Source organism: Brachyhypopomus gauderio, chromosome 20, assembly GCF_052324685.1.
Source record: "Brachyhypopomus gauderio isolate BG-103 chromosome 20, BGAUD_0.2, whole genome shotgun sequence".
Classification (NCBI taxonomy): domain Eukaryota; kingdom Metazoa; phylum Chordata; class Actinopteri; order Gymnotiformes; family Hypopomidae; genus Brachyhypopomus; species Brachyhypopomus gauderio.
The window spans coordinates 12,246,442-12,273,655 of NC_135230.1; the positions used below are offsets into that span (position 1 = coordinate 12,246,442).

At 44.5% G+C, this 27,214-nt stretch overlaps 1 protein-coding gene across 1 annotated transcript in view; it reads right to left on the reverse strand.

Moving 5' to 3' along the window:
* Positions 1–8,405: 8,405 nt before the first annotated feature.
* nlgn4xa (neuroligin 4 X-linked a) overlaps positions 8,406–27,214 on the reverse strand; it is a 70,839-nt gene continuing 52,030 nt past the window's right edge. Inside the window, 5 exon segments of the mRNA XM_076983168.1 lie at positions 8,406–8,764; positions 8,767–9,113; positions 9,115–9,381; positions 16,757–17,546; positions 21,580–21,765. Of these exon segments, the coding sequence (XP_076839283.1) occupies positions 8,451–8,764; positions 8,767–9,113; positions 9,115–9,381; positions 16,757–17,546; positions 21,580–21,765 (1,904 nt within the window). The 3' untranslated portion in view covers positions 8,406–8,450.

Below are 27,214 nucleotides of genomic sequence, written 5' to 3' on the forward strand. Positions count from 1 at the left end.
AGTCGGTGGCAGTTGTCATGACGACGACAACAAGAAGCCAAATTGAAGGAACAGCCATGACTGGTGATTGATTGGATGTTAGCACTCAAGAAATTGGCCGAGGCAGAATTGCTACGTGCCGAATCGCTTTCAAATACACATTCCAAATTGCCCTCTCTGGTGGCGGGAGAAGGGGTTTACGTTTATATTCTGGGCGCCTGTTCTCCGTGGCCTGCTCTGGCTGCGGACCCCGCTAACGGCCAGGCCGAGTCCATTAGGATAATAGGCCAGTCAGACAGACGTATTACGAGGGACGATTTGCATCACAAGCAAAGAGCCGCAGCTAATATAAAACTCTGGTGAAATCCCAGCATGTCGTGCGAACGCTCCGCAATAAACGTGCACGCTAGTGGCCCCCCCGGCAAGCTAGAGGACCACAGTGAGAAGCGGCTATTGGCCCAGGGTCTCTACCTCTTGGCCTATAGTGTTACAGGAGAGCATGGTTGTATGTTCTCAAGGGATATTTCAGCGAGGAAAACCCTAAACTGCTCTGTGCTACAGTTCTCTGGTGTTAGTTGTTTACAGTGGAGTTAAATGGTTTGGGGCAGACATGGTTGTGTCTTAAATTGCTTTAAAGGCAGCCGTGCCAAATTATGATAATGTCAGTGAAGGCAGGGGGAAGAATTCACAGAGGGAGCATGTCGTTAAGTTTTAATAGCCTCAAACCCTGAGACTTGAGACTGGTCCAAGTGTTTTATCTCCCATTGAATTCAGAAGAGTTATTCATTACAGTATCTGTGTGTCTCTGTGTGTTACAGTATCTCTGTGTACACAGTGGACCATGTCAGTATTTCAACAGGGATGAATCAATTATATCTGCATTGTATAAACCTTGTATAGTCAGACCTGTGAAGTTAGAGTGGGAATGGACTTGACTGTGATCTTCTGGACTGTGATCTTCTGGACTGTGATCTTCTGGACTGTGATCTTCTGGACTATAACTCTGCTTTGGGCAAGGAAAAAAAATAGCAACATGGCTAATGAACACCCTTGTAGGGTGGAATTTTCTTCCAAAACTTTCACTAATGATGAGGAAGTGGTGGTTAGGGCTTATGGGAAAGGGGCCCAATATTCAGTGTTTTGGGTTCTTTAGCAGCACAAGCTTGTGAAGTTCTAACGCTCTTCACAGAGCAAGAGAAGCAGTACTTCAACCTAATCTAACACCCCAGCGAAACTGGTCATATACTGGTGAATAGAGAGAAAGAAAAGCAAAAAGAGAAGTTTCTCCAGGCCATATTCATTACTCAGAAGAAAGGAGAGCTGATGAACGTTCCTCTTCACTTAACTGTTCTGCATATATATTGGCTCAGAAGATTTCATATTCACCTATTAGAGCTTTCCACTGAGGGACCGAAGGCAATCAACTGGCTTGGATGTGGAGGTATTTACCTGAATCTTAATTCATGTTTGGAGTGGGAGGAAGAGAGAGACAGATCGAGAAAATGGGAAAGAGAGGCACAGAAAAGGAGAGTGATTGTAGGAGAGAGAGAGAGAGAGAGAGAGAGAGAGAGAGAGGGGACAGAGATAGAACGCATTGGAGAGAGAGAGGGACAGAGCTGGAGAGAGAGCGTAGCAGAGAGAGAGAGACAGTATGAGAGAGAGGGGTACTTGCAGACAAGTATCATTGTCCAAACAGTAGGAAGTCTTAAATGATTGAATGTCGTTTTATTCGTTTGAAATGCTTTGCTGATCACTTTTTCCCCCTGCTAGACTTGCACCAGCCCCAGCCCTCGCCCCCACCCCCAGCCCTCGCCCCCACCCCATCCTCGCCCCCACCCCCAGCCCTCGCCCCCACCCCCAGCCCTCTCCCCCACCCCCAGCCCTCTCCCCCACCCCATCCTCACCCCCACCCCCAGCCCTCGCCCCCCACCCCCAGCCCTCTCCCCCACCCCCAGCCCTCTCCCCCCACCCCCAGCCCTCGCCCCCACCCCATCCTCGCCCCCACCCCATCCTCGCCCCCACCCCCAGCCCTCGCCCCCACCCCCAGCCCTCACCCCCCCGCCCTCGCCCTCACCCCCCGCCCTCGCCCCCCACCCCCAGCCCTCGCCTCCACCCCATCCTCTCCCCCACACTTCCACGGCCGGATCGATGAGGCTGGGTAATGGCTGTTTGGTGAGGCCCATGCATGAATGACAATCCAGAGAGGGAGAAGAATGATGGAAACGCTGAAGCTGGGTTAATTAACTTCCAGTTGAGTCATGAGAATTCATGCCTGCTCACACCACTTCATGTCTCTCTCTGTCTCACACACACAGACACACACACTCCTCCCGCTCTCCCTGTAGATTCTCATAAGCTGTGGGCAGCAACAGCTTTGAAGGATCCAGTCTAGGGGCTGGACCTTTAGTGAATGAAGATGTAGACAAGAATCAACACATATGATAATATGATATCATATTATATGATATGATTATATTACTGATGCAGTTTAGATGCATGCTGTGCAGTTTTTTATATATATTTTCTATTTTTAATTAGCAAGTGATAGATTATTAAGAACAAATCTGTTCTAACAGATTCTCCTGGGGAGCAGGTTGACCCTGAAGGGTTCTTCACTGCTTCATCCCATGAAGGATTTGAGCCAAGCAAACATATAGAGACATACACTTCAGCCCAATGTGAATAACTATTTAGTCTTTCAATTTCACTCCTGTCACTGGCTTGAACTCAAAAGCTAATTTGTTGGCAACGTCTGAATTAGATCAATAAAACCAAGGAACAAGAAAGGCAAGCCGACAGATTCACAAAGCAATTTACAGCAAAACGAGACGCACCGCATTATGCAAATGCATTCAACGCACTCTTAAAACCCGAAGTGCCGCAAAGCACAGTGTGTTCAGAGCAAGTGTCACTGGACCTCTCGAAACAATTCAGAGATGCAATTTAGCATTTTCAGAGTTCCAGTGGCTGGAGACTCTTGTCAAGAGTTGATTCTCTCGCCTTAGTTCTCAGTGAGGTAAACAGCAAGACAGACTCACTCTCATTTGCATGTTTTAGAATTTATGTGTGAGGCAAATCTCCCGGCCTCACACGAGACTTCAGAGCGCTCACGTCTTCATCCTGTCAATTACAGCATCGTTCATTCCTGGAAGTGTTTGCTCAGCTCTCGTTTAAATGAACCATTTCAGTCAGTGCTTCTCAATGCACCTCTTACAGAGTTCTGCCGAATGCAAAGGCAATTACTGTTCTGAGGTCAGTTTTCCAAACGACGTTGTCTAGCTGAATTCTTTGATTTTTCTGTCATGGTATAATTTCTGTGCTGGCTTTTGTATAAGTCTGCAGAATGCCAACATTTCTATTCATTCTATTCAACAGTTCACTCTGCATTCTTGCACAGCAAATTAGTCATACATACACAAAAACAGTTTTATACATTTTATTAATCTTCATGTGACATCTCTTCGAAATGTCGGTATTATGCATCTTCTTCAGCCCGTTCCAAAGCTATGTCTCAACCTCTGTGATAAATCATACTGGCAGGGTCTTTATGGCTTTATTAAAAATTTCCTTAGCTTAAATAACATCTTTCTCCACACATGAAAACCTTACACTCTATGAATCAAATTGAGTTTATAAGCAGACCTTCACATTTTATAATTCAAACAGATAGATAGATAGATAGATAGATAGATAGATAGATAGATAGATAGATAGATAGATAGATAGATAGATAGATAGATAGAATTGTTGTCCTAGTGCAGATCCAGCAACCCTCTGTCACCAAGCAAATCTGAAACCCAGCAATGTTCACGAGCGACATGCCACATCATAACAGTGTGAGAGTTGAACCATTGCTTCTGGCCTGCTCCTGTCTATGTTGCGGAGGTGCTGGTAAATTTTTAAGATCTCTGCAAAGGGGAACCCCAGTTCTGAAAGAAACAGACACAATAGTGCACATCACAGGAATCGGTTAAATATTTAAGTCTGAACAAATACATCCTGCAACTTGAACCCAGTTTGAGCCCTCAAACACTATTCCCATAGATAGCTAAGAAGTGCAGTCGTTTACCCACGATCCTCTGGTGGAGAAAAACTGGAACAAAACAGGAGATTTTAATGTGTGCTCTGTGCCTACTGCCTTTACACAATGTGTAGGTGTGCAGTGCGGCTCACATTCACTTCCTGCTGGGTCTCCACCACAGACTCTTGTTTTGTTTTATTGATTGTGCTCAGTCTCCAAAGAAGAAGTCTATATTTGAACCAAGTCTGTCTCCGTTGTTCCTTGGAATCTGGTGTTTCTCCGATTTATCGTGTTAAGCTTAATGGCAAATGAAGCGTTGGAGTGTTCTGAGGGCAGACGCATTGCTGTAAGATTTTCCCCCCCGTTTCAAATAGCCCACTGTCTCTCATAACCTACAGCAGCTTAACGATTAAATGTCAAATTCTGTAGCTCGTCATGGACTAGCTAATCCCTGTCATTTTAAAATGTTCCTTTTTCAGAATTTGCTGCAGTGTAAAAGACACGCCCCATACACTGCACACACTCTTCAAAGCCCTACACTGATTCTACACACGTCAACTGCTACATCCACTCTACACACTCTTCAGTGTGCTACACTGACTCTACTCAGAAGTCAACACACTACATCCACTTCCTGCTTTAATTACATGACATCTGAATGAACTAGGCCTCAGTCATCCATGTGATCAATTTTACCATATTTTATGTACTTTGAAGTGTTACTTGGCCATACACCATTAGCAAAGCCAGTGTGTTGTGATTCCGGTATTCCGGCCAATGCCGTATAAACATCCCCTCAAGTGTGTGTTGAAGAACTGTATCCCGAAGACGGTTGCCCCACAACCACATGCCAAATGAATAAGGCCGATATAGATGCATAGCTAGAAAGCTGCTAACCAATTGATAGGCTCTGTTGTATTTTGTCTCTCATTTGTATTGTTCTGGGTTCTCAGCGAAGCCCGCGATGGCTACCAACAGCATGTAGTCGATTTGCTTTTTGGTGTATCAGTTCACTGCAGCCCAGCTTATAGGCTGCACGGAAGCAATTTACGCAGCATGTTAGCATGTTGGCCTCCGCCATTCACCATCAGCTCCGCCAGACGCATGAGGAATGTCGAGAGAAAAAAGCCCTGGAGAGCACGGAGAGTCTGGAGTCCAGACGAGGACAGGACATGGATGTGGCAGTCAGCCTCAGGACAGAACCCTCTTCAGGATTGTACAAGTCAACCTCTTAATCGGGTCCCATCTGGTCTTCCCAAAATCTTGACGAACGTAGGAGGAACATAGGAAGGACAAAAGAGGAATGCAGGGAGATGATCAGGCCAGGATCGGGCGCTAAGTTAGCAGAAATCAGTCAGTCAGAGAGAGAGAGACAGAATGACCCTATTACTGTACAGCATGCTGGGTCTAAGTTTGCTTCCCTGCTGCTGTCTAATTGATTTGGTTTTACACTTGCTCATTACTGTTGGATGTTACTTAGCCACCATTTCATTGTGTAATTAATGCTCAGGCACTGTAAATAAAAGGTTTGATTCAGGACAGCGTCATCTTTTTAAATCTGCAGTAACAGTTCAGACAGCTTCATTGTCAAAATACTATGTCATTTGGAAAAGGGGTAAAATATAATTTAATTTAATATAGCACTCCATGTGGTAAACTATTAAGTTCTGTGTTCCTGAGACCCGTTGGAACGGTCATTACACAGTGACGAATGGCCACACGCCGATGAAGAGAACAAAGACACAGAATCTCCCCTCAAAATCAGGTTTGAGAAAAAAAAAAAAAAAATCTCCTTTTTTTTTGGAATGGGATCCCCACAGCGCTACTTACGGCAGTGATGTTTTACTCCACTGATGAATCCTGTGCTTGCCAAGAAAGCCTTGACATTTCCAAAATATGCTCCCTTCCAAAAGTGCAAAGACTCCATTCTGGCAAAGCATGTCTCAAGATGGCAATGATGATTCCAGTGCTCAGATGATGTGAGCTGTCAGTCATAAAACACATGAGCAAATATTTCACTTAATACTTAATAATGCTTTGGAGGAAATGTGCCTAGTCTATGCTAACTAAAGACAGCTCAAGAGTAGAATAAATGGGAACACAGCTGTTTGTTGACTATATAATCAATGATTATAATTATAATCATTCCATGCATTTGGGGCTGCATTGTCCATGACTGAGTTTGTAAATAGACACAGCTTTAGAAAATACTGTGATATTTTATTAGAAACGCTGCAGAAAAAATTTATACAGGTGTCCAGCCAGAAATATCATCTATCACTTAAGGCAAAAAAACCGCAAACAATATAGGACAACCTATTATTTAGAATCCTACATTTCACCCTTGAATAGTAGACAGTTGAAGAGGCTATGATGAATATCTTAGATTCAATATACAAATGTAACTTTATAAATTTCAATAGCATTTTTTTCATTTTAAATCTTTGTTTGCAATTTCACGTTCTCTTGTTACAGGATGCAGAACTAAAAATATCAGGGTTAATGATTTTTTATAGCATTTATAATTATTTTTATTTACACTCATCAACTTGCGTTGTAACCCAAAAATATCACAAGCCTGGCACAATACTTTACATATTGCTAGCATATGACAAGTAGAAATATCTAACATATACTTCTTTACAAACATATCCAACTAATATAGATACCAAAAGCCACTGCCTTGATTATTTTTTGATAGTTTTTTCATTCTTTCTATCTTTTAGGATTATAATGCTGGTCTTCAATTCAGGCAGTGGTACATGTGACAGAAGAGTTGTGGGAAAAGAAAGACTTATAGTATGAGAAGATGAAACAGACCATGTCAGGGGCCAATGTAGATCAGACAGATGGTGTTAGTGGCCAACGTAGATCAGACAGACAGTGTCAGGGGCCAACGTAGATCAGACAGTGTCAGGAACCAACGTAAATCAGACAGACGATGTCAGGGCCCAACGCAGATCAAACAGACGTGTCAGGGGCCAATGCAGAACAGACACAGACCGTGTCAGGAGCCAATTTAGATCAGACACAGACAGTGTCAGGAGCCAATGTAGATCAGACACAGTGTCAGGGGCCAACACAGATCAAGTAGACGGTGTCAGGGGCCAACGTAGATCAGACAGACGGTGTCAGGGGCCAAAGTAGATCAGACGCAGCGGATGCTGTTCTCTGCTGGTTGCCCTTACGTAGCTTGTCACGATTTTAGAGGGAAAGTTCTACAATGACAAATGACACCTGGAAGCCGAGCATTTTCATTCAGGCTTAGAACGAAGTAGAATATGATTGGCTTCGGGAAGCTCATGGCAGAAACATGCTTGACTGACAGCATGACGTTCGAGTTATTTTGTGTGCTTGCTTTTCAGCATTTTTGGGCTTCCCCATTGTGATATTCAAGAATAATATGACAGATTTGTAGAATATCCTCTTCCCCTTCCCTGATAGAGAGGGCTGTAGCAGAGAGGGCTTCAACACTCTCTGATAGTGCTGCAAGTCCAGGGCGCAGAGTACCAAAATGACAAAACTCCTCTTAGATCGGCATAAAGGGGCATTTTTTATCACTAGACAGTGATACCTCATTTTGACACCACTGCCTGAGATTATTTTCAGCAGACAAGGTTTAGCAGACATAACAATGAAGAGACAGGGGGGAAGGGATGCTGTGGCTACAGGTGTCCGCATGCTGCAATGAGATGCCATCGAACAGGCGTTTCTGAAAATGAAACCAATGACCATGATTGGATATTTACAGTCAATTCAACAGAAAGCACAAGCTCATTAATAGTCACATTCTGAACCAAAACAATAAAATGTTTTTCGATTTCTTTTAGCATTAGATTTGTAACCCACAGGTATTTACATAATTGTCATCTTTACAAATTTGTCATAAATACATTTCCGGCTGGGAAGTTTTGAATTTAGTCTCCTTGTCCAATATAAGACGACACCATCGGAAAAGTAAAATGATACTGCTGTTCAACATAGTGCTCTTGCACTATAGCTGCTACAGGATAAAGAACAGGACACATACAAAGCTTCAACAGATCTTCACTGCCTGCTGTCCTTAATATGAATGTGTCAACTACGCAAGATCAACTGTCCCTGTAGAAGAGCTCAGAACTGCTTTTGGTAAAATATTCCCTTGTTTCCTCTATGCTTGGCTCCAAGTTCACTGTTAGTTTTAGTAACATTTACTTCCACAAATAGGTGATACTGGACTTGTGTATCTTCTTCAAGAAGGTATTGTAGCAAAATAATATCTCATCCACTCTGAGTCTATCTCCGAGTAGAATTTCAAATTCTTTTTCATCCATGAGAGAGACTTCGAACTTCTGAGTCCAAACGACCTCCACCCCCCCCCCCCCCCCCCCCCCCCCCCCCCCCCCCCCCCCCCCCCCCGGGCAGTTCCAAGAGGCAGAGGGCGGGCTTGGGCGGTCACGGCGGGCCCTGGCTATACCCTGGTGGTGGAGTGCCCGTGTGGCAGGTTGGTGCTGTTCTGGCTGCCTCCGAAGGCGCTGAAGTTGTGCAAAGGCTGCATGGCGGCCAGCGAGTTGGGGATCATGGTGATGGTGCTCGGCGTCATGAGCGGGATGTCGTCGGGCGAGCGGCGCAGCGTGAGGGTGTAGTCGGGCGGGCAGGCCAGGCGTAGCGCTTCGTGGGCCTGCAGCGCCTCGCACTCGTGGTGGTGCTCCAGCTCGTGCTCCAACTGCTGTTGCTTCATCTGCAGGGACATGAGCTCCTCGCTCTGCAGGTGCGCCATGTCGTTGGCCCCCGCCCCCTCCGACCGAGCCGCCGAGGCCGCCTCCCCCCACCACGGCAGCCGCGGCCCGCGTTGCGCTGTGGACTGAGCCCGCGCCGGTTGGACTCGTGCCGTCGCTTGTCCTTCTTGTAGTAGAGCGCGGCGAAGGCCAGGATGTTGAGGAAGAGCAGCGAGGCGCCCACGGCGATGGTCACGCTCAGCTCGGTGGAGTAGTCGCGCTTGTTCTCGATCACCACCGACGTGTCGTCGCCCGGCTCGCCGCCCTTGTGCTGGTCCGTCGTCTGCTTGGGGTTCGGCGGGGGCACGCCGGGGTGACGCGTGGTCGACGGCCACGTTTTTGCCCAGGCGCTTCGTGTACGGGAAGGGCGTGGTGTCTTGCGGCGGGATCTTGGTGGTTGTGGAGACGTACTGGAAGAGCTCGTTGATGTTGTGCAGGTGTGGTACAAGCTCCAACCAGAAGGCCACCTTAGTGGCGCGGTAGTGGTCTCGGACCCTGGGCTTCAGGCCGATGTGAAGGTACAGCTGGTCTTTGGGATTGTACTTGGACCAGGCCACCTCTTCAAAGCGGTTGGGCTTGGTGTGAATAAACTTGGTGTCCTGAGGTACTGGCTGATTTGGGTCTCTGTTTAAAAGAAAAGAAACACGAGTGGATGAGTGAGATTCCAACAACAAACCCCATTTACAGCACTTCAGTAATACGTGCCACAGCAATGCCTCACACACATGCCTCATTTCACTAAATACATAAACACCACAGTTTTGTCTACCTGTCACTCTTTTTTAATTTAATTTATAAGACGATATTCACAGGGTGCAGTTTCATAACTGGCACTTCTGAAAATTGGAAATCATGCCTGATTTTTAGCAAATGTTCCAGCTCTCATTAAAAATGAGTGGTCTTTTTTTCTTTTGTCTTAGAGGATCAATTTAACAGTTTTATTCAGTCTGAGGTTTAGGCAAAAAAAGGCTGCAAGATGTAAAAGTTTCCAATATATGGAAATGAGGCAGTAAAACACTTCTCTTTGAGTCCATTTCTTTGAGAAAATTAATGTTGAAGTTTGTTATGTCAGTGATTCCTGTTTTTTTTTTCCCTGCATGTCTGTTCTACACGTCTGTAAGGTATGTCAGTCATCTTTTTCCACCATGCTTATGAAGCACTCCAGGATCCAACCAAATGATTCTAATGTGTCAAAGAATGACTAATGACTAAATTAGTGTTTCATTAGAAAAACCTGCCCACATCCCTGCTCTCAGCACACTACCCTCACAATGTGGGGAGAGTTTGTCATCTGGACAGCAGAGGAGATCATCAGATTATTGTAAACATCAGAATATATCAACCTTTCTGGACTAAATGTCATCCAAACTGTTTTGACCACCCTTTTGTTGTCTCTGTATATGTACAGCCAGTGTTGTATAAAGTATTCGAGACCCATACTTGAGTAAAAGTACAAGTACTCTATCAAAACATTTACTTGAGTAGAAGTTGAAGTGTTCTTTAAAAACTTTACTTAAGTAGAAGTACAGAAATATTCAGCATTTTTTGTACTTGAGTATTGCAAGTAGTTTAGTCTAAAATTTATTACTCAAGTACTGAAAGTAAAAAGTACAAGTATTGTGTTTTGGTTAAAGAAAGCCTTAAAGTTTGATTATCAATTGTTTTTATATATCACTTACAAATCAAAGATGTCAAAGATCACAAATACAAGTGTTCTGTATGTACTTAAAAAACTGGGGTTAACACTTCGTACACAAAAAACAGATAACCTATGTCCCGCTACGTTGTAGTTTTGACGCAAAAGTACAAATTCGCCATAATTTAGCTGAGAAAACGAGGTGTATTTTGGACGTAAAATCCGTCCGTCGGATTCTAAGGGTGAGCTTACTGCCCTGCGTTTACCCCCAATAAATGCCCTTACCCTATAAAAACACTACACTATAAAATGGGCACATGATTAGTCAGCACGTCGCCTTTATTGCCAGCTAATGTTAAGTGAATTCTGCAGCACGCCATGAACATAATTAGGTTAGTTAGCTAAGATATCTAACCTAACTAGTGCTTACTGCGCTCTTCTGCTGTTACCAAACACGGTACCATCTCTTTTAATGAGATAAAAAGCGAATTATTTGGAATAATTTCGAATATATGTGTATTTGTATAAATATGTAAATGAAGCTGAAGGTGCTGGAAAATACTGAAAATGGACCTTCAAAGTGCCGTACAAGTGCATGAATTCCACCTTGTAACTTCTGCGCGCGTGGTTAACGCGCATGGGCGGAGCCACCGCGATTGCGTCATTTTTGCCGCGCGGACCCTTGCCCCAGTAACAGCGTGTCAAGTGAACCTAGATTACGAAGCTCAAGTGTTCAGTGAAGGCAGCAGCAGAGTTAACGAGACGCGACCGGAGCATGCGCAGTTTTCTCATAAGACAGCCTAATCGCTTGACCCGGTGACAGCGCCAGCTAACATGTATATAATTGTAACGAGTAACTATACAGCACGTAAAAAATATATCTGAGTAAAAGTATTAAACTGATGGAAAATATGTAGTGAAGTAAAAGTGGAAGTAGGAGAAAAAAATAATACTCCAGTAAAGTACAGATACAGCATTTTAGTACTTAAGTACAGTAGTGAAGTAGTTCTACTTCGTTACTATACAACTCTGTGTACAGCAAACACACAAGCACACACAAGTACATCCCGAACACCACACGAGGCCACAAGTACACCATAAACACCATAAGCACACCATAAACACACCATAAACACCATAAACACACCCTAAACACAGCATAAACACCAAAAACACACCATAAACACCATAAACACAGCATAAACACCATAAACATCATAAACACAATAAACACCATAAACACAAAAAACACAACACAAACACCATAAACACCATAAACACAATAAACACCATAAACACCAAAAACACACCATAAACACCATAAACACAATAAACACCACAAACACAATAAACACAATAAACACCAAAACACACCAAAAACACACAACAAACACCATAAATACCATAAACACACCATAAACACCACAAACACAATAAACACCGTAAACACCATAAACACCAAAAACACACCATAAACACACCATAAACACCATAAACACACCATAAACACCATAAACACAAGCAGACTGTACATCATGAACATCGACACCTAAAATGGCCACTGTTTAACAGGAAACTCGATTCATCTTCATGACAATTAGGGGCTGTTATAACAACACACACTGCATGTAAAGAATCAGCTCACAGCGGGTCATCAGTTCCTCACATGATCATTAATGGAGGTGTACAGGTAATGTGAACGAATCATCAGTTTCAGCCTCAGCACACGCTTCAGTGCACAAAACATCTGAAGTAATTGGCAGAGGTTGGATTTTGCCACTGCGTGATGGAGACGTCTCTCCGCCACAGGCCAGCGTGTAGGTGATGTACACGCCCTGAGAGGCGCTGTCTGGACATGCAAACTCATTTGGTACTAAGAGGCCGTGCTGTTCTGTCATTAGCTGCAGGATAAAACGACTGGGCTTAGTGATCTTAGCTCTGTGTGTGTGTGTGTGTGTGAGAGAGAGAGAGAGAGAGAGAGAGAGAGAGAGAGAGAGAGAGAGAGAGAGAGAGAGAGAGAGAGAGAGAGAGAGAGAGAGAGAGAGTGTCAGGCCCACGGAGGAGGCAGTAACTGCTGTTGTGATTTCATTAAGTCAAAGGAGGAGCGTGAGAAGACATGGTGGGAAGCAGACAGGCAGAGAGAGAGAGAGAGACAGACAGAGAGAGAGAGAGACAGAGAGAGAGAGCTTTAAATAGGCACTGATGATGGAGAGAACCCTTAGCTACATGCAGAACATACTGTATTTGTAGTAACACACACACACAGAACAATGGATATTAGCAATGGGATATGGTGACAGGAACAAGTAAACTAACAGACTAAATTTACTAAATCAACATAAACAGATCAATAAATAGAAAATAAGCATCATTGTATATGAATGAATGAATGAATGAATGAATGAACAAGCAAGTAATAAAGTCATATACATATCGAGGAAATGAACAACATATTCATACAAACACACAAACACCATATACAAGTGCCATTTAAGAAAACACTTTGTATATTTTGAATACAGATATCAAGATATGATGAAAAGTATTCTGTTTGTTGATGTCTGCATTGCTATTGTTGGTGCTCCATGCTATGTGTTAAAGTAATGGTCCATTATGCCTGAAGCTACATCCCGTAATCTAAACATTTGGGCTACGATGGGTGTGTGTGTGTGACTGAAGTGCAAACAGGAAGTGACAGTAGTTATTTATCCTTTTTACCGCACATTCAAGACCTGAATTACAGAAATAATGTGGTTTATTTATTTATTTTTATAATCACATAAGACCAGATAATGGCACAAAATAACACATCGCCTTGACACTAATGTACACATCACCTTGACACTAACGTACACACATCACCTTGACACTAACGTACACACATCACCTTGGCACTAATCACCTTGGCACTAATCACCTTGACACTAATCACCTTGACACTAACATACACACATGAATAATCACTGGAGCGGTCACACTGCGGGTAGGAACATCAAAAGGCCGAGGATCACTGACGCGTGGGACGGTTCCACGAGGGTGTTACGAAACGCCTCGGAGGACCTGACGCTGACACGTGTCCCGCCCCAGCCCGCTCTGCCAGTACTCAGCAGTGTGATCATGCAGGATCATGCAGGACTGATGTAGGACCCTGAATCACGCAGGACTCGGGATCATGCAGGACTGATGTAGGACCCTGAATCACGCAGGACTCGGGATCATGCAGGACTGATGTAGGACCCTGAATCACGCAGGACTCGGGATCATGCAGGACTGATGTAGGACCCTGAATCACGCAGGACTCGGGATCATGCAGGACTCATGTAGGACCTTGAATCACGCAGGACTCGGGATCATGCAGGACTCATGTAGGACCCTGAATCACACAGGACTCGGGATCATGCAGGACTGATGTAGGACCCTGAATCACGCAGGACTCGGGATCATGCAGGACTGATGTAGGACCCTGAATCACGCAGGACTCGGGATCATGCAGGACTGATGTAGGACCCTGAATCACGCAGGACTCGGGATCATGCAGGACTGATGTAGGACCCTGAATCACGCAGGACTCGGGATCATGCAGGACTGATGTAGGACCCTGAATCACGCAGGACTCGGGATCATGCAGGACTGATTTAGGACCCTGAATCACGCAGGACTCGGGATCATGCAGGACTTGCTGGGTCTATCTGGGTCCTGCACTTATTATCTTCACTACACACTATACATATTCTCCACGTACGAAATGAAAACAGAAAAACGGTCAGAAACAAAGACCCATAATGCAACTTGCCCTCCTCTTCCTCTCCTCTCTTCTTTCTCTCTGTGTCTTAGCCTGAGGTGTATGCCATTAAGAGCAATTATTGTCTCTGTTTCACAGAAGAAAAAAACTAAAACCTCTTCACCAGTTATGGAAGCATCCGTCCCAGACGTGTCTTTTCTGCTGAAAGGAGGCAAACTCTCTTAATGACCAGAAATCCTCACTTTAAATTTCATGCTTAAATTACCCCATTTAGGAATATGGAGATCGCAGCACTTATAACTTTGAGTATTTACATTCCAATGTTTTTGTACACTTGAGGAATATTGTATAACAAGTAGATATATTTTTGCTGCCCTTTGTATAAATGTAGCTACACTAATGTCTTTTCATTCTAAGGACCATAATTCTCAATGAAGGACTGAATTAATGTAGCAATCAGTGCTATGTAGCTTAACGCAGTCTAAGGGGTTGAGTAAAGACTGTAATACATCTAAATCCCTGTGGGACCCTGGAGGGCTATTAACATCTTCTTACTGCCACTTAATAGTTAGGTGATGTGTGCTGAGATTACACACTGAGATTATTGTGTGCTGAGATTACACACATGTTGCGCAGTGCATGTAAAAAATGGTATTTCTGCACCCTTGTGTCAAGAGCGAGCAGGATCTTGATGAGAGAGCGTGTGTCAGGGTGAAGGAGAAGGCAATCAGTGTCATTCTCACAGAGGCTTGTCTCGCTGACACACTGTCTCTGGAAGGAGAGCTTCTCACCCTCACCAGCCGGTCCGTGAGAAAGGCCTGCCTTCTTACCCACCCCCACCGGCTGCTTTATTAGGCATGCCTACCATGCAGGTGTATTTCATTATCTTCATCAACAAGATTAGGCCTAAACCTAGACTACTCCTAGAAACTCCTAGACTAGAAACTGACCTACATGGTGTTTCAAATAAATGCAGATAGAGCTTATGGCCACTAATGGTTTTATTCTAGACATTGGGCTAAATTTTTTGTATTTCTTAAATCTATTGGTCCAAAAAATGGCAAATTATGGATGAAATGGAAAAAAAAATTAAAATTGTATTAAATAATAACTCAGTCTAGAGTAAACTGTAATTTGGCATCTGTCCAACCCCCAAATGATTTGCAGACATCACTCGTTAAGTGAAAGTCAAGCTACACAAGTGGAGTGTCTGGTGTGTCTTTCCTGTGTAAAGCACTTCCCAGGGCTGAGGAGAAGACTTTGAGTTTTGGCCCCCGCTGTGTGGCACTCAGGCTGAGCAGGATGTGGTGGGATGTGGGGGTGGTGGTGTGGAGTGGTGCGGATGTCGGGGGGGGGGTGGGGGGGGTGGAGTTTTGCTTCTCGACGTGCAGCTTGGATGAGCCTACCAGGACACCCCCTGGTGCACTGGTGCCCTGCTGCAGAAGAAGGGGGAGAAGGTCATGGCCGGACAGACGCGTGGCTGGGTGGGGGCGTGGCTGGGTGGGGGCGTGGCTGGGCGGGGGCGTGGCTGGGTGGGGGCGTGGCTGGGCGGGGGTGTGGCCTTGGACAGGATAACAAGCTGGTAATGTTGGTCTAACGGCAAGGCAAGGCGTCATGAGGAGCTCTAACAGAGGAGCATCCTGATTCACTTTACTATGAAGCTGCTGAAATACTCACACCAGGAACTACGTAGCGGACAGGCAGCAGACAGTCAGAGAGAGAGAGAGACACCCCTGGCCCTCACGTCTCATGTGTTTCAGAGTGCAGATCTGGGATCAGTTCTCCAGATGGAGTATAGAATCATGTTAATGGCAGTGACTGATTCTATATCTGCACTCTCGTTCTAAAAGGGCCCCGTGATATATAACCCCTGAGGTCCGGAAAGAGGCTCTGCGGTCAAGCCGATTGTCACTGCATGACAGCGTGTGGGATGAGGTGGCGTGTGCATGCTGTGAAACGCAATCAAAGGAAGAAAGGCACTGTAAGAAGAAGAGCAAGGTCTGATAAAGGTGGGCAGAACCACGACTCTGTTCAGCGGCAATGTCAGACAGGAAGGCGATGTTCCACTTCTTCAGTTAGACACTGCTTTTTATATCAATACTAGCACTTTTTATATGAACGGCAAATATATTTTTGGCATGTGCATTGCTTTCTTAGAAAGGATATTCTGTCCACCACAAATAACTACCGATTTTTAGAGTCATAGCTGGCTTGGTTAAATAAAAAAAGAAGTTGACAACTAAGCAAACTCCCCTAGTTGGAATGGCTCTCAGAGTTATTATTATTTCTGACACTTTCATATAAAGAGTGGGGTCCTGATGTACTTGCTCTAGATAACATTGCTTCGAAAATCTTGTAAAATCTGGGTGACTCAGCTGAGATTCTGGAAGCAAGTCCTTTCTACAGGACCCTGGTAAACACTCTTAACACTATAACCTCCCCTTCAAAAATCCTTTCCTTTGCATTCAATCTGAAGATTCCCTGGTCAGCATATGACTTTGTGCATGTGCTGATGCCCCAAGACCACAACCCACTGGATGTGTCCATCGCAGGCAATTTAACTGGCAATACTTTCATGAAATTTACAACAAGGTGTATCAGCGTACGGGGACGTCACTCACCCTGTCTTGGCGAAATTGGTCCAGTATGTCATCACGACCGCACTGAGCATGACGTCGTTCTTGGAGAAATTGCAGTTGAACAGGTCGGTCGGGCCGATCATGGGGATCCCGAACACGTAGGGCACCTCGTCTCCATGCGCCGAGTCCGCCCAGCTAGGCTTCATCTCGCTCTGGCAATGGTGGTAGAAAGCGTAGAAATACGTCGGCGATCCATACTGCGCGTGCAAATCCGCCGTGGCTACAGCTGGCGCCACCCACTGGTGGTCCGTGAACAATGCCACCAACGTCTTGCGCCTGGTCTCAGGGTTCTCCTTGTCAGCCCAATCCGTGTACATAAACTTGATCGTTTCCCGGAGGGTGTCCTTTCCCTCCGGATAACCATACAGGTGGTCCACAAAATCCGACACGGCAAAGTCAAAGTCGTTTGCAGAGACACCGTCCTCGCTGTCCACAATCCCGTCCACAAACTTAAACCCCTCACCCTGGTTGACACCCAGCATGATGTCATAATTGAGGAACTCGCCCTGCTCCATGAGAATCTGTGGGTCATCTGGGATGACGTCACCATCGATGACTGGTCCAAAAGCGATGTGGTACTTGGCCTGGGTGATGTACTGCTCAATCAGCTCCTTGTAGTTCTTGTTCTGCAAGCATTCCACCAGGTCTATGGTATCCAGCATATTGCAGCCCACCTTCTCAGCGAGCATGCGGGTGTACTTGGCTGGCTGGTAATTGACGGCCCAGCTGGATAGAGCCGTTCCACTCTGGATGATGGCTTTCTGAAACAGATCTGGGAACAAAAAGACACAAATGGCCATTAGGGCACTCAGACCACTTTGCTAAAAGCAGACACAGCGCACAGTGTAACTTTTCCGATCAATGCTAAAACTTGTGTGTAGCTGGCAGAGCATAAACCAGGACAAAGGGAGAATGCATGTAAGGATAAGTGCTAATTACAGTGCGGTCTGGAAGTAATTGAACGGTGACAATTCTTGTTTTTTTTTGCTCTGATCTTCAGCACAATGGATTTGGGGTTATGAGGTTAAAGTGGAGAATGTCAGCTTTAATTTGAGGGTGTCTGCATTTGTATGGGCAGAATCATATGAGTCAGAGCCGTTTTTCTACATAGCGCGACCATCTCAGGAGATGAAGTAGCAGGACAACTAGCTACTCTGTTGTTTCATTAGTTCAGCTAACAAAGGGTCTATGTCATAATGGGCCTGAAAAATCAACAATCAACAATGTCATAATGGGGCTGGAAAAATCCGCAATGACAGACAATGTGGAACGCATGTCAAAATCAACCATTGGAGCTCTTGCAGAATCACGAAAAAGCCACCGGTACGTTCAGCAATAGGGAGCAACCTGACCACATTAGTGAATGGGGAAAGAATACGTTTGGGTAGGACGAAAAAACAGTTGACCAAATTGAGAGCACTGTCTAGGATGTAGGCCTAGACATGTCAGATTACTCTAGTGGAAGAATACATCAGCATGATGTGCCAGCCACTGTAAAGCCTCAATAGCACCAAGGCCAAGTTACAGTTTGCCAAACATGTCAGGAAAAGCCTGAAGAATTCTTGAAGTCTCATGAACAGATGAGACAAAGCTTAAACTGTACCAAAATGATGGAGTGAGAGAAATATGTAAAAATGGCATACAAGAAACACAGTTGCAAGACATGTCTGACTACAAGCAGAGTCTGAAATACAGTGGCATAGACATGTCTGACTACAAGCAGAGTTTGAAACACAGTGGCATCTCTGACTACTAGCAGGGTTTGCTGATGTTTTTCATGACTGCTGATGGTACCAACAGGAAGAATTTTTCAAAACTCAGTGGAAGGTTCTTCTCCTTGCAGGAAAACAGTGACGCAAAACAAAGACCACTACTTTACTATACTACACTAAACTTTACTATACTTTACTATACTACACTAAACTGTACTATACTACACGAAACTTTACTATACTACACTAAACTTTACTATACTTTACTATGCTACACTAAACTGTACTATACCACACTAAACTTTACTATACTACACTAAACTTTACTATACTTTACTATACTACACTAAACTGTACTATACTACACTAAACTTTACTATACTACACTAAACTTTACTATACTTTACTATACTACACTAAACTTTACTATACTACACTAAACTTTACTATACTTTACTATACTACACTAAACTGTACTATACTACACTAAACTTTATTATACTACACTAAACTTTACTATACTTTGCTATACTACACTAAACTGTACTATACTACACTAAACTTTACTATACTACACTAAACTTTACTATACTATTAGAACAAATATGGAGGTTTTCAAGGAGAAAAAGGAAAAGCTGTTGACTAGCCAAGTCAATCATATGAATGCAAAAAGCCCCCAAACTGAAAGTGACAGACTCCCTTAGACATCTGAGCAGCACATCAATGTGTCTGGTGATGAGCGTGACACCTGCAGTGACTGTGATGATTGTGATGATGACTGTGGGTTGTAGACTGTACAGAGTTTATGCTTCACGCAGCATAAGTACATAAGTGCCCTGGTATGAAGCTGGCATTGTGCACATTAACCCATTGCGACAGATCACAGATTCAATGTGATGTAACTGTCAGATCCAACTTGATGTATTTTATAGAGCCAAAACAAGAACTGGTATCTCTATCCAATCATGTCACTGTATTTCAAAGGTCATTTTCCTGATCTAGTCACACCATAATCCTCATCTCTGGCAGACGTTATCTCTGAGGTCTTCAGTTGCTTCTGGATGTTTCTTAATGATGCTCTGGACAATGTCCCAAATGTCGCAGCTGTGAACATTTTTAACATTTTTAAATGAAGAACTGGCTTCACTGAATTGCCACTATGTAAATAGGCCAGAGAGCAAGATGTATTTGTGTGTGTGTGTGTGTGTGTGTGTGTGTGTGTGTGTGTGTGTGTGTGCGTGTGTGTTTACTTGTGTGTGTATTTGTATTATGTTGCCCATACTATTTATATCTTCTCAGAAGCTCCAGTGACTCAACCAGGGCAATATGAGGAGTCTATCTATGGAGTTATTATCTCCATTATGGCTGCTAAATGGAGCCCTCTTCCTTTTCCTCCTCTGTGCTGGGGAAAGAATATCAGTAAATGAAACACATAAGCGTGTGGGCTTCCGTCAGCCCAGGTGCTCACAGTATTGGGGTCCACGTCCCAGTCTGGGACCTCCAGTCTGGGTGTGGAAGGCATGGAGGCACGGGGCAAATGGCAGGGCCTGAGAGAGGCCCAGAAGGGCAAAACAGCCCTCACTTCACTTCATATATACAAGAAACAACCGCCAATTATCTGTGAGTGAACATCAAGCGTCACCTTTTTTTATCTCTTGACAGGATCCTTAAAAAGATTTTTGCAAGGTACCCAAAAAACAAAAATAGTATACAGAAGAATACAGAGCCTCGTTTGTGACAACTCTGTGGTGAACACACACACACACACACACACACACACACACACACACACACACACACACACACACACACACACACAGTCAGGTTTTCAGAAGGACCCAATGATGTCAGGCACTAGCTCATTACAGCCCTTTAGACCCAGACGGGTCGTCTGAAAGGACTCTGACATCAGCAGCCAGAGAATCAGGTGAAACGATGCTCTTTAATGGCACTAAATGCCTCACACAGTTCACATTATGTAATTCAAAATCCATTCATAAATCATAGCAGACCCTTTCAGTGTGGAGCCGTGGCACGTTCGATCCACGCCGTTCTGATCGAGCCTGTCACACGCTCAGTCCAGACTGAATTGCCCATCCTGGAGGGGAGGAACTGTTGCCAGAGGTCATTTGATCCATTATGAGATTCTGCTTCAATCTGCACCATTTTCTTTTTTCACCGGGAAGCTGAGCGTCTGTAGGTACGTGTCATGCATGCTGTCCCAGTGGGATGCATTACACCACAGGAAACAGCATGTAAATAGGCTAAAATCTCAGAAAAGCGGTATACAACGCTTAAAGACGTGCTAAGGAATGCCTGGTGTAATGCACAAAGTTTCAAGGCTTTGAAGAGAGGTGTCTGTTTTTCCTCTCTTTGCAATTCACCTCACGCACGCCCTGAAATAGGCCTTTTGTTCTTGTGTGAGATATCTCAGTTTGTGTTGTTGTCATTATCATTCAGCTAGTGTCATAACTGCCACACAAGCACGAGAGGCCGTTCTTATATTCTGAATTCACATTAATATAAGATTAATGACGTTACATATAGCAAACAGAAAGATAAAACAAATGGTTTTGAAAACAAGTTAATTAGCTGGCTACACACACTAATCAAACGACAGCTGTCTCATATGACTTCCAGCTCAGCTGGAGATAAGGCAAATGGCCGCCTTCAGCTTGGCTGTCTAGTGCAAACCAAGGCCTTTACCCCAACACCTGTTCCTGGGTCTACGGTATATTGATTTGGCAAAGTAATAAACTTATATGTACCAGTAAATGTATTAAAATAGTAAAAGTAATTTACTTTTACTAGTTTTAAAAGCAAATAAAACACAAGACTAATATTGCAGTGACAAAACAGTAAATGTCCTAAATATAATGAAACACTGTAAAAATCAAGGCCATTTTGCCCTTGTGAAACCAACATTTACCACACCAGGAAACGATAAAGACATAAGGACAACGTTTATAGACCACTGAACCCAGTAACATAAATAAACACCCGTACAATAGTTTTAATCTTTCGGAGCTTCCAATGTAGCCACTGACGAAACGATTAGCACAAAACGCAGAGTCACGGCTAGATGCTACCTACCCTCGGAATAGTGTGAGAGGGTGAGCAAGCTAACGCATGAAGCCCCAGCTCCGGATCCGAATATGGTCACCCTCTTGGGATCTCCTTTGAAGGCCTGGATATTCTCCTTGATCCACCGTAACGCTTGAATCTGGTCCAGCAGCCCATAATTCCCCTTGGCGGCCTGGTCACCTGTGCTCAGGAACCCTGTTGGAACAGAACACAGGAGCAGCCCGTTAGTAGAAGAACAACAAGCGCCAAGCACTGCGTCGTCTGCGGGTGGCTTATCACCCAGGATTGAATATTTTCATGTAAATTACAAGTCAGTGGCAGCGGAGCAGGTAGCACCTGTCTGGTATGTTGTGGTATCTGATAATCCATTAATACAGTGCAGCTTTGGGCATGGATCTGCTTTTGTCTGCGCAGCCATCTGTGCCATCTTTATTCAACCAAGGAGAACAAATAAGCACAGAGGAAGCTTCCCACGCCAAATTGCACTGATTTACCTTAAGCCACAGCAGTTTGTTAAAACATGCACACTAAAAAACTCACACAATAAAACACACTGAGCTATAACATTGCTTTTATGATTCTGAGGAGCACACAGATAAACAGGAGGAAAGGAGGTGGGGGGAGGAAAAGTTTCAAAACGTTAAAAGAGCAAAAGGAAGTGAATATCTTGAAATCTGATTTCAAAGCAGAAAATGCACAAATGTGTAGCTCAAGGGTCCATAGCGGTCCAACGTCGCTCATGTTCTCAGACCTGATCCCAGATCAGGAGAGAGGCCTGCCTTCTGTGTTACTGCCTCGTGCCACTTACAGGATACAAATGTAGAATCAATTGGTCTTCATCCCCCCCACCCTCCACACCCCTTATATCTCCTCATACGAGAGCGCAGCATGGGAGCTGAGGCCTGCCTGTGGTGAGAGAAGTAATCCTAAAACCGACTCTAAATGGAACTGCAACGCGGTTCTGAGCGCAGGGCACTAATGGATGCCCTAATAATCTCTCCACTCTTTTACCTCGGCGCACGCTCTCTATTTCTGCCTTTTCATGACGGCCCCGTCATCTTGAGGACAGCAACATAAAGGACCCGGCGCTTCAGAGCCGAGACGACTGAGGAGGTTCAAGGTGGCGAAACGCTGCGTGATGGGGTTATATGGCTGTTTTTGTGGGGAAAGGGTGGAGGTTACCTCCATTTTAATTTTAGGACATTTTGGCTGCCCGTTCAGAATTCAAATGAAAAGTGCCCTATTTACTGCTGCGAAGTAAGACAATACACCAAATGAAAGTTCACCAGTGACCTTTACAGGGCATGAGTACATACACACACAAACACACACACATGAACGCACACAGTCATGTATATATATATATATATATATATATATATATATATATATATATATATACAGGCTTCTATGCTCTGCCATTGTAAGACTGTCTTTGTTTGCTAGGGGACCCACGGCAAAAAGCTTCTGCCTCAAAGCCATCAATTAAACCCCAACGCACCGAGCAGCTCAAAGACCCGCAGCCCTCCGAAACAAGGCTGAAGAGGAGCGCCACAATCGCCACTTGGTGACACATTAGCCCACTGGTTCCCTGGAGTAGCCATCGCCATGTCCGCTCGGTCGGTCCTCTCTGCCGGGCTCCGGTCGCCGATCCCCGCTTTGGCAAGGGGCCGGGGCCCCCTTCCACTCTCAGGAGGGCCCGGCCGTACAGCAGAACAGCTCAGGACAAACAGGATAAGGTGCAGGGTGAAGTAGAGGGCTGGCCCCATGGCTTTTTCACAGAGGGCAGATCCGGTTGGTCATGCCCGCGTGGACCGAGCGGGCTGGGTGCAAAGGGATTACAAAAGCCCTGGCAGTGTTACATCTCCCTAACGGATAACCCAGGGCCTTGGCAGGACCCGCAACGCCTACAGGGACAGCAGGCAAAGAAAAGCTTGAAATAGAGTGGTTGTTATTACCAAACACTGTTTATTCTTTGATAAAGGAATCATGTAGCAGCTAGGGACAGAGGTGTGCATCAGAATGCTAGCATTAGCTAATGAATATTTTACAGTGCTTAGTGACGTAATTTAGTCTAGAGTCTTCAAAAGTCTTGCTAAAGTTTAGCGGAAAGTTTAGCAGAGAGCTTGTCAAGCATTTTAGTGGGTTCTAAAGTCCAGGCTTAGGTATTTCAATATTTAAAGCCAGACATTCATCACCTCTGTCCTTCCGTTTAAAAAAATATGTAAACATGAAGCTGCTAGTGTCTAGGCCACTCCTCTAAACTCCCGCAACCTATCAGCACCCTGAGTGACCGTGACATCAGCGACCCGTCAGGCCACCCACCTCGCTATCACCTCAGACTCAATGTCTCACACGCCTTGGACACGTGGACGCGTGTGAGTGCACGAGGGTGGCGTGAAGGTGGCCACATTACTGTCGCCCGGCAAAGCGTGAACCGTGCGAATCTCTGCAGGACGGAGGGTTTTATGATGAGGGGAGTTTGTTGAGGGGTGTTTACAGTGTTGCTCTGAGTGCAAAGTAAACAGGAAATGAAGCAGCATTAGGACAATAAAGATTCTCCCAGTAAAGATGTTTTCAGAGTCCGCAAATTGTAGTTATACAAATATGAGAGAGGTCGGTGGGAATCCACCAACATAATAAGCCTGTGTGCATGAGACTGTGTGTGTGTGTGTGTGTGTGTGTGTGTGTGTGTGTGTGTGTTTGCGTATGTCTGACCCTCTGGACCTCCGTTTGCACTATACTCCCTCATCGACAGCCATAAAAGTATCGATTTTGAAAAACGCGCTGAAGTGGGTGATATTGCGGAGCAGGCACAGAAAAACCAGCCAATGCTGCATAAAATAAATAAATAACTGTAAATAAATTCATTAAAATAAAATAATAGCCTGTCCCTTCGCTCCTTCAGTGTGTTTGATGTAGAAGTGATCATTAAGCCGCACTGGCTAGGCGGTGGAAAGCTGGATTGATTCGTTACATAATCTATATGATGCTCCAACCACTGGTCTTGACTGCGCTGCACAGTTAAGATATATGTACTTAATTATACTAGGCACAAGATAGATTCTGTGCCACTTCTAACGATGCCTTTTTAAATATAGTCTCCCGTGTAGCTTCATTAACGGTGCATTTGTAAACTGGGGGCTTTTTGGTGCATGTAAAGCAGTTCCAGGCTAAATCACTGCTCACTTAACAGAAAAGGGAATTTAACAGAACACAAAGGATCGATATGATTTGGAACTACAGTAGTTAACTTGATGTGTTTGTTCATTTATGTCCATTAATGAAAATACAATACTGCATGAATATGAGAAGCAATGGCTAACTGTAAACACAGGAGAACATATTACCATAGTAACCATGGTCATGTAAATACACATTACCATAAATTTGTGTCAGGTAAATTGTCTGGGTACCATGATCAACACGGAACCATAAAGTATGGTCAGACATTAACAGTCAGCCAAATCCATCTGGAGGATTCACTGTAATCTTTGCTTGTGCCTCAGCAACATGGCACAAAAACACCAGTACAGAGATGAAACAGTGTTGCATCGGGGGGGTTGGGTGGTTCAGCCCTCTCCTCTACCCACCCTTTGTGATCACACTAATGTCGCTTTTGACAGCTGATGGGATGTGGCCTACATTCTTTTCCGGGCCAGCTGTGAAGGATTCAAGGGAGTCACCCAGTAACGAGCTGCTGCCGTCTGTTGGCAGACAGGAGTCCGTTCCACCACAACACCCTTTTGTCTCGGATAGTCCGTAGTCGAGTAACTTTTTTTGGGAGAGATATATAAAGGAGAGGGAAACCTGGGTGGGAGTGGGGTGAGAGATGAAGACGAAGAGAAAATGGGAAAAAAAAAAAGCCCCGACAAAACCAGCATCCTGTCAGACTGACAGTAATAGTGCCTAATTGTGCTCGCTGTCTGGAAGATAATCCGTTTGGCTCCCAGATGGAATGTTAATTATCAAAGGGAATGATGAGAGGAACGTTCTGGATTAGCCGAATGAGGCCAGGTCACACACGCGTGCACATAAACTTGTTTCCTAAGGATGCCTTTTCGAGCCTTTGCCATTCCAGTGGTCCGTGCCTACTCCACTAATATGTTAGAAGAGCCTCAAAGGATTGTGGGATGTGAACCTAGGCATTCATCTGGAGCAGCCGCATCATGGGCTGCCAACAAAGCAGAGGAGGACTAACTGGGTCAACCTCAATACAACTTCAGTATTACCTCAGTACAACCTCAATACAACCTCAGTACAACCTTAGTACTTTCTCAGTACAACCTCAATACAATCTAAGTACTACCTCAGTACAACCTTGATACAACCTCATTACAATCTCAGTACCACCTCAATACAACCTCAGTACAAACTCAATACAACCTCAGTACCAGTGCTGCATTAAACCTGCTGCATTAGGGGGACCCTTCGTAAATTATAATATAATGATTTATAGTATAAATTTTCACTTGGCTTCTAAAAGGCATGGGGGCCACAGGACAGAGCCTACTCAGCCTTTTTGGTAATCTGGCAATACTTAGCTACCTCAGGACTACTTCTACCACTGCTGACACATTAACAGTGGACATCAGTACTACCGCAATACTACCTCTACCACTGCTGACACACTAACAGTGGACATCAGTACTATCACAATACTACCTCTACCACTGATGATACATTAACAGTGGACATCAGTACTACCACAATACTACCTCTACCACTGCTGACACACTAACAGTGGACATCAGTACTATCACAATACTACCTCTACCACTGCTGATACATTAACAGTGGACATCAGTACTACCACAATACTACCTCTACCACTGCTGACACACTAACAGTGGACATCAGTACTATCACAATACTACCTCTACCACTGCTGACACACTAACAGTGGACATCAGTACTATCACAATACTACCTCTACCACTGATGATACATTAACAGTGGACACCAGTACTACCACAATACTACCTCTACCACTGCTGACACATTAACAGTGGACATCAGTACTACCACAATACTACCTCTACCACTGCTGACACACTAACAGTGGACATCAGTACTACCACAATACTACCTCTACCACTGCTGACACACTAACAGTGGACATCAGTACTATCACAATACTACCTCTACCACTGATGATACATTAACAGTGGACATCAGTACTACCACAATACTACCTCTACCACTGCTGACACACTAACAGTGGACATCAGTACTATCACAATTCTACCTCTACCACTGATGATACATTAACAGTGGACATCAGTACTACCACAATACTACCTCTACCACTGCTGACACATTAACAGTGGACATCAGTACTACCACAATACTACCTCTACCACTGATGATACATTAACAGTGAACATCAGTACTACCACAATACTACCTCTACCACTGCTGACACATTAACAGTGGACATCAGTACTACCACAATACTACCTCTACCACTGCTGACACATTAACAGTGGACATCAGTACTACCACAATACTACCTCTACCACTGATGATACATTAACAGTGGACATCAGTACTACCACAATACTACATCTACCACTGCTGACACACTAACAGTGGACATCAGTACTATCACAATACTACCTCTACCACTGCTGATACATTAATA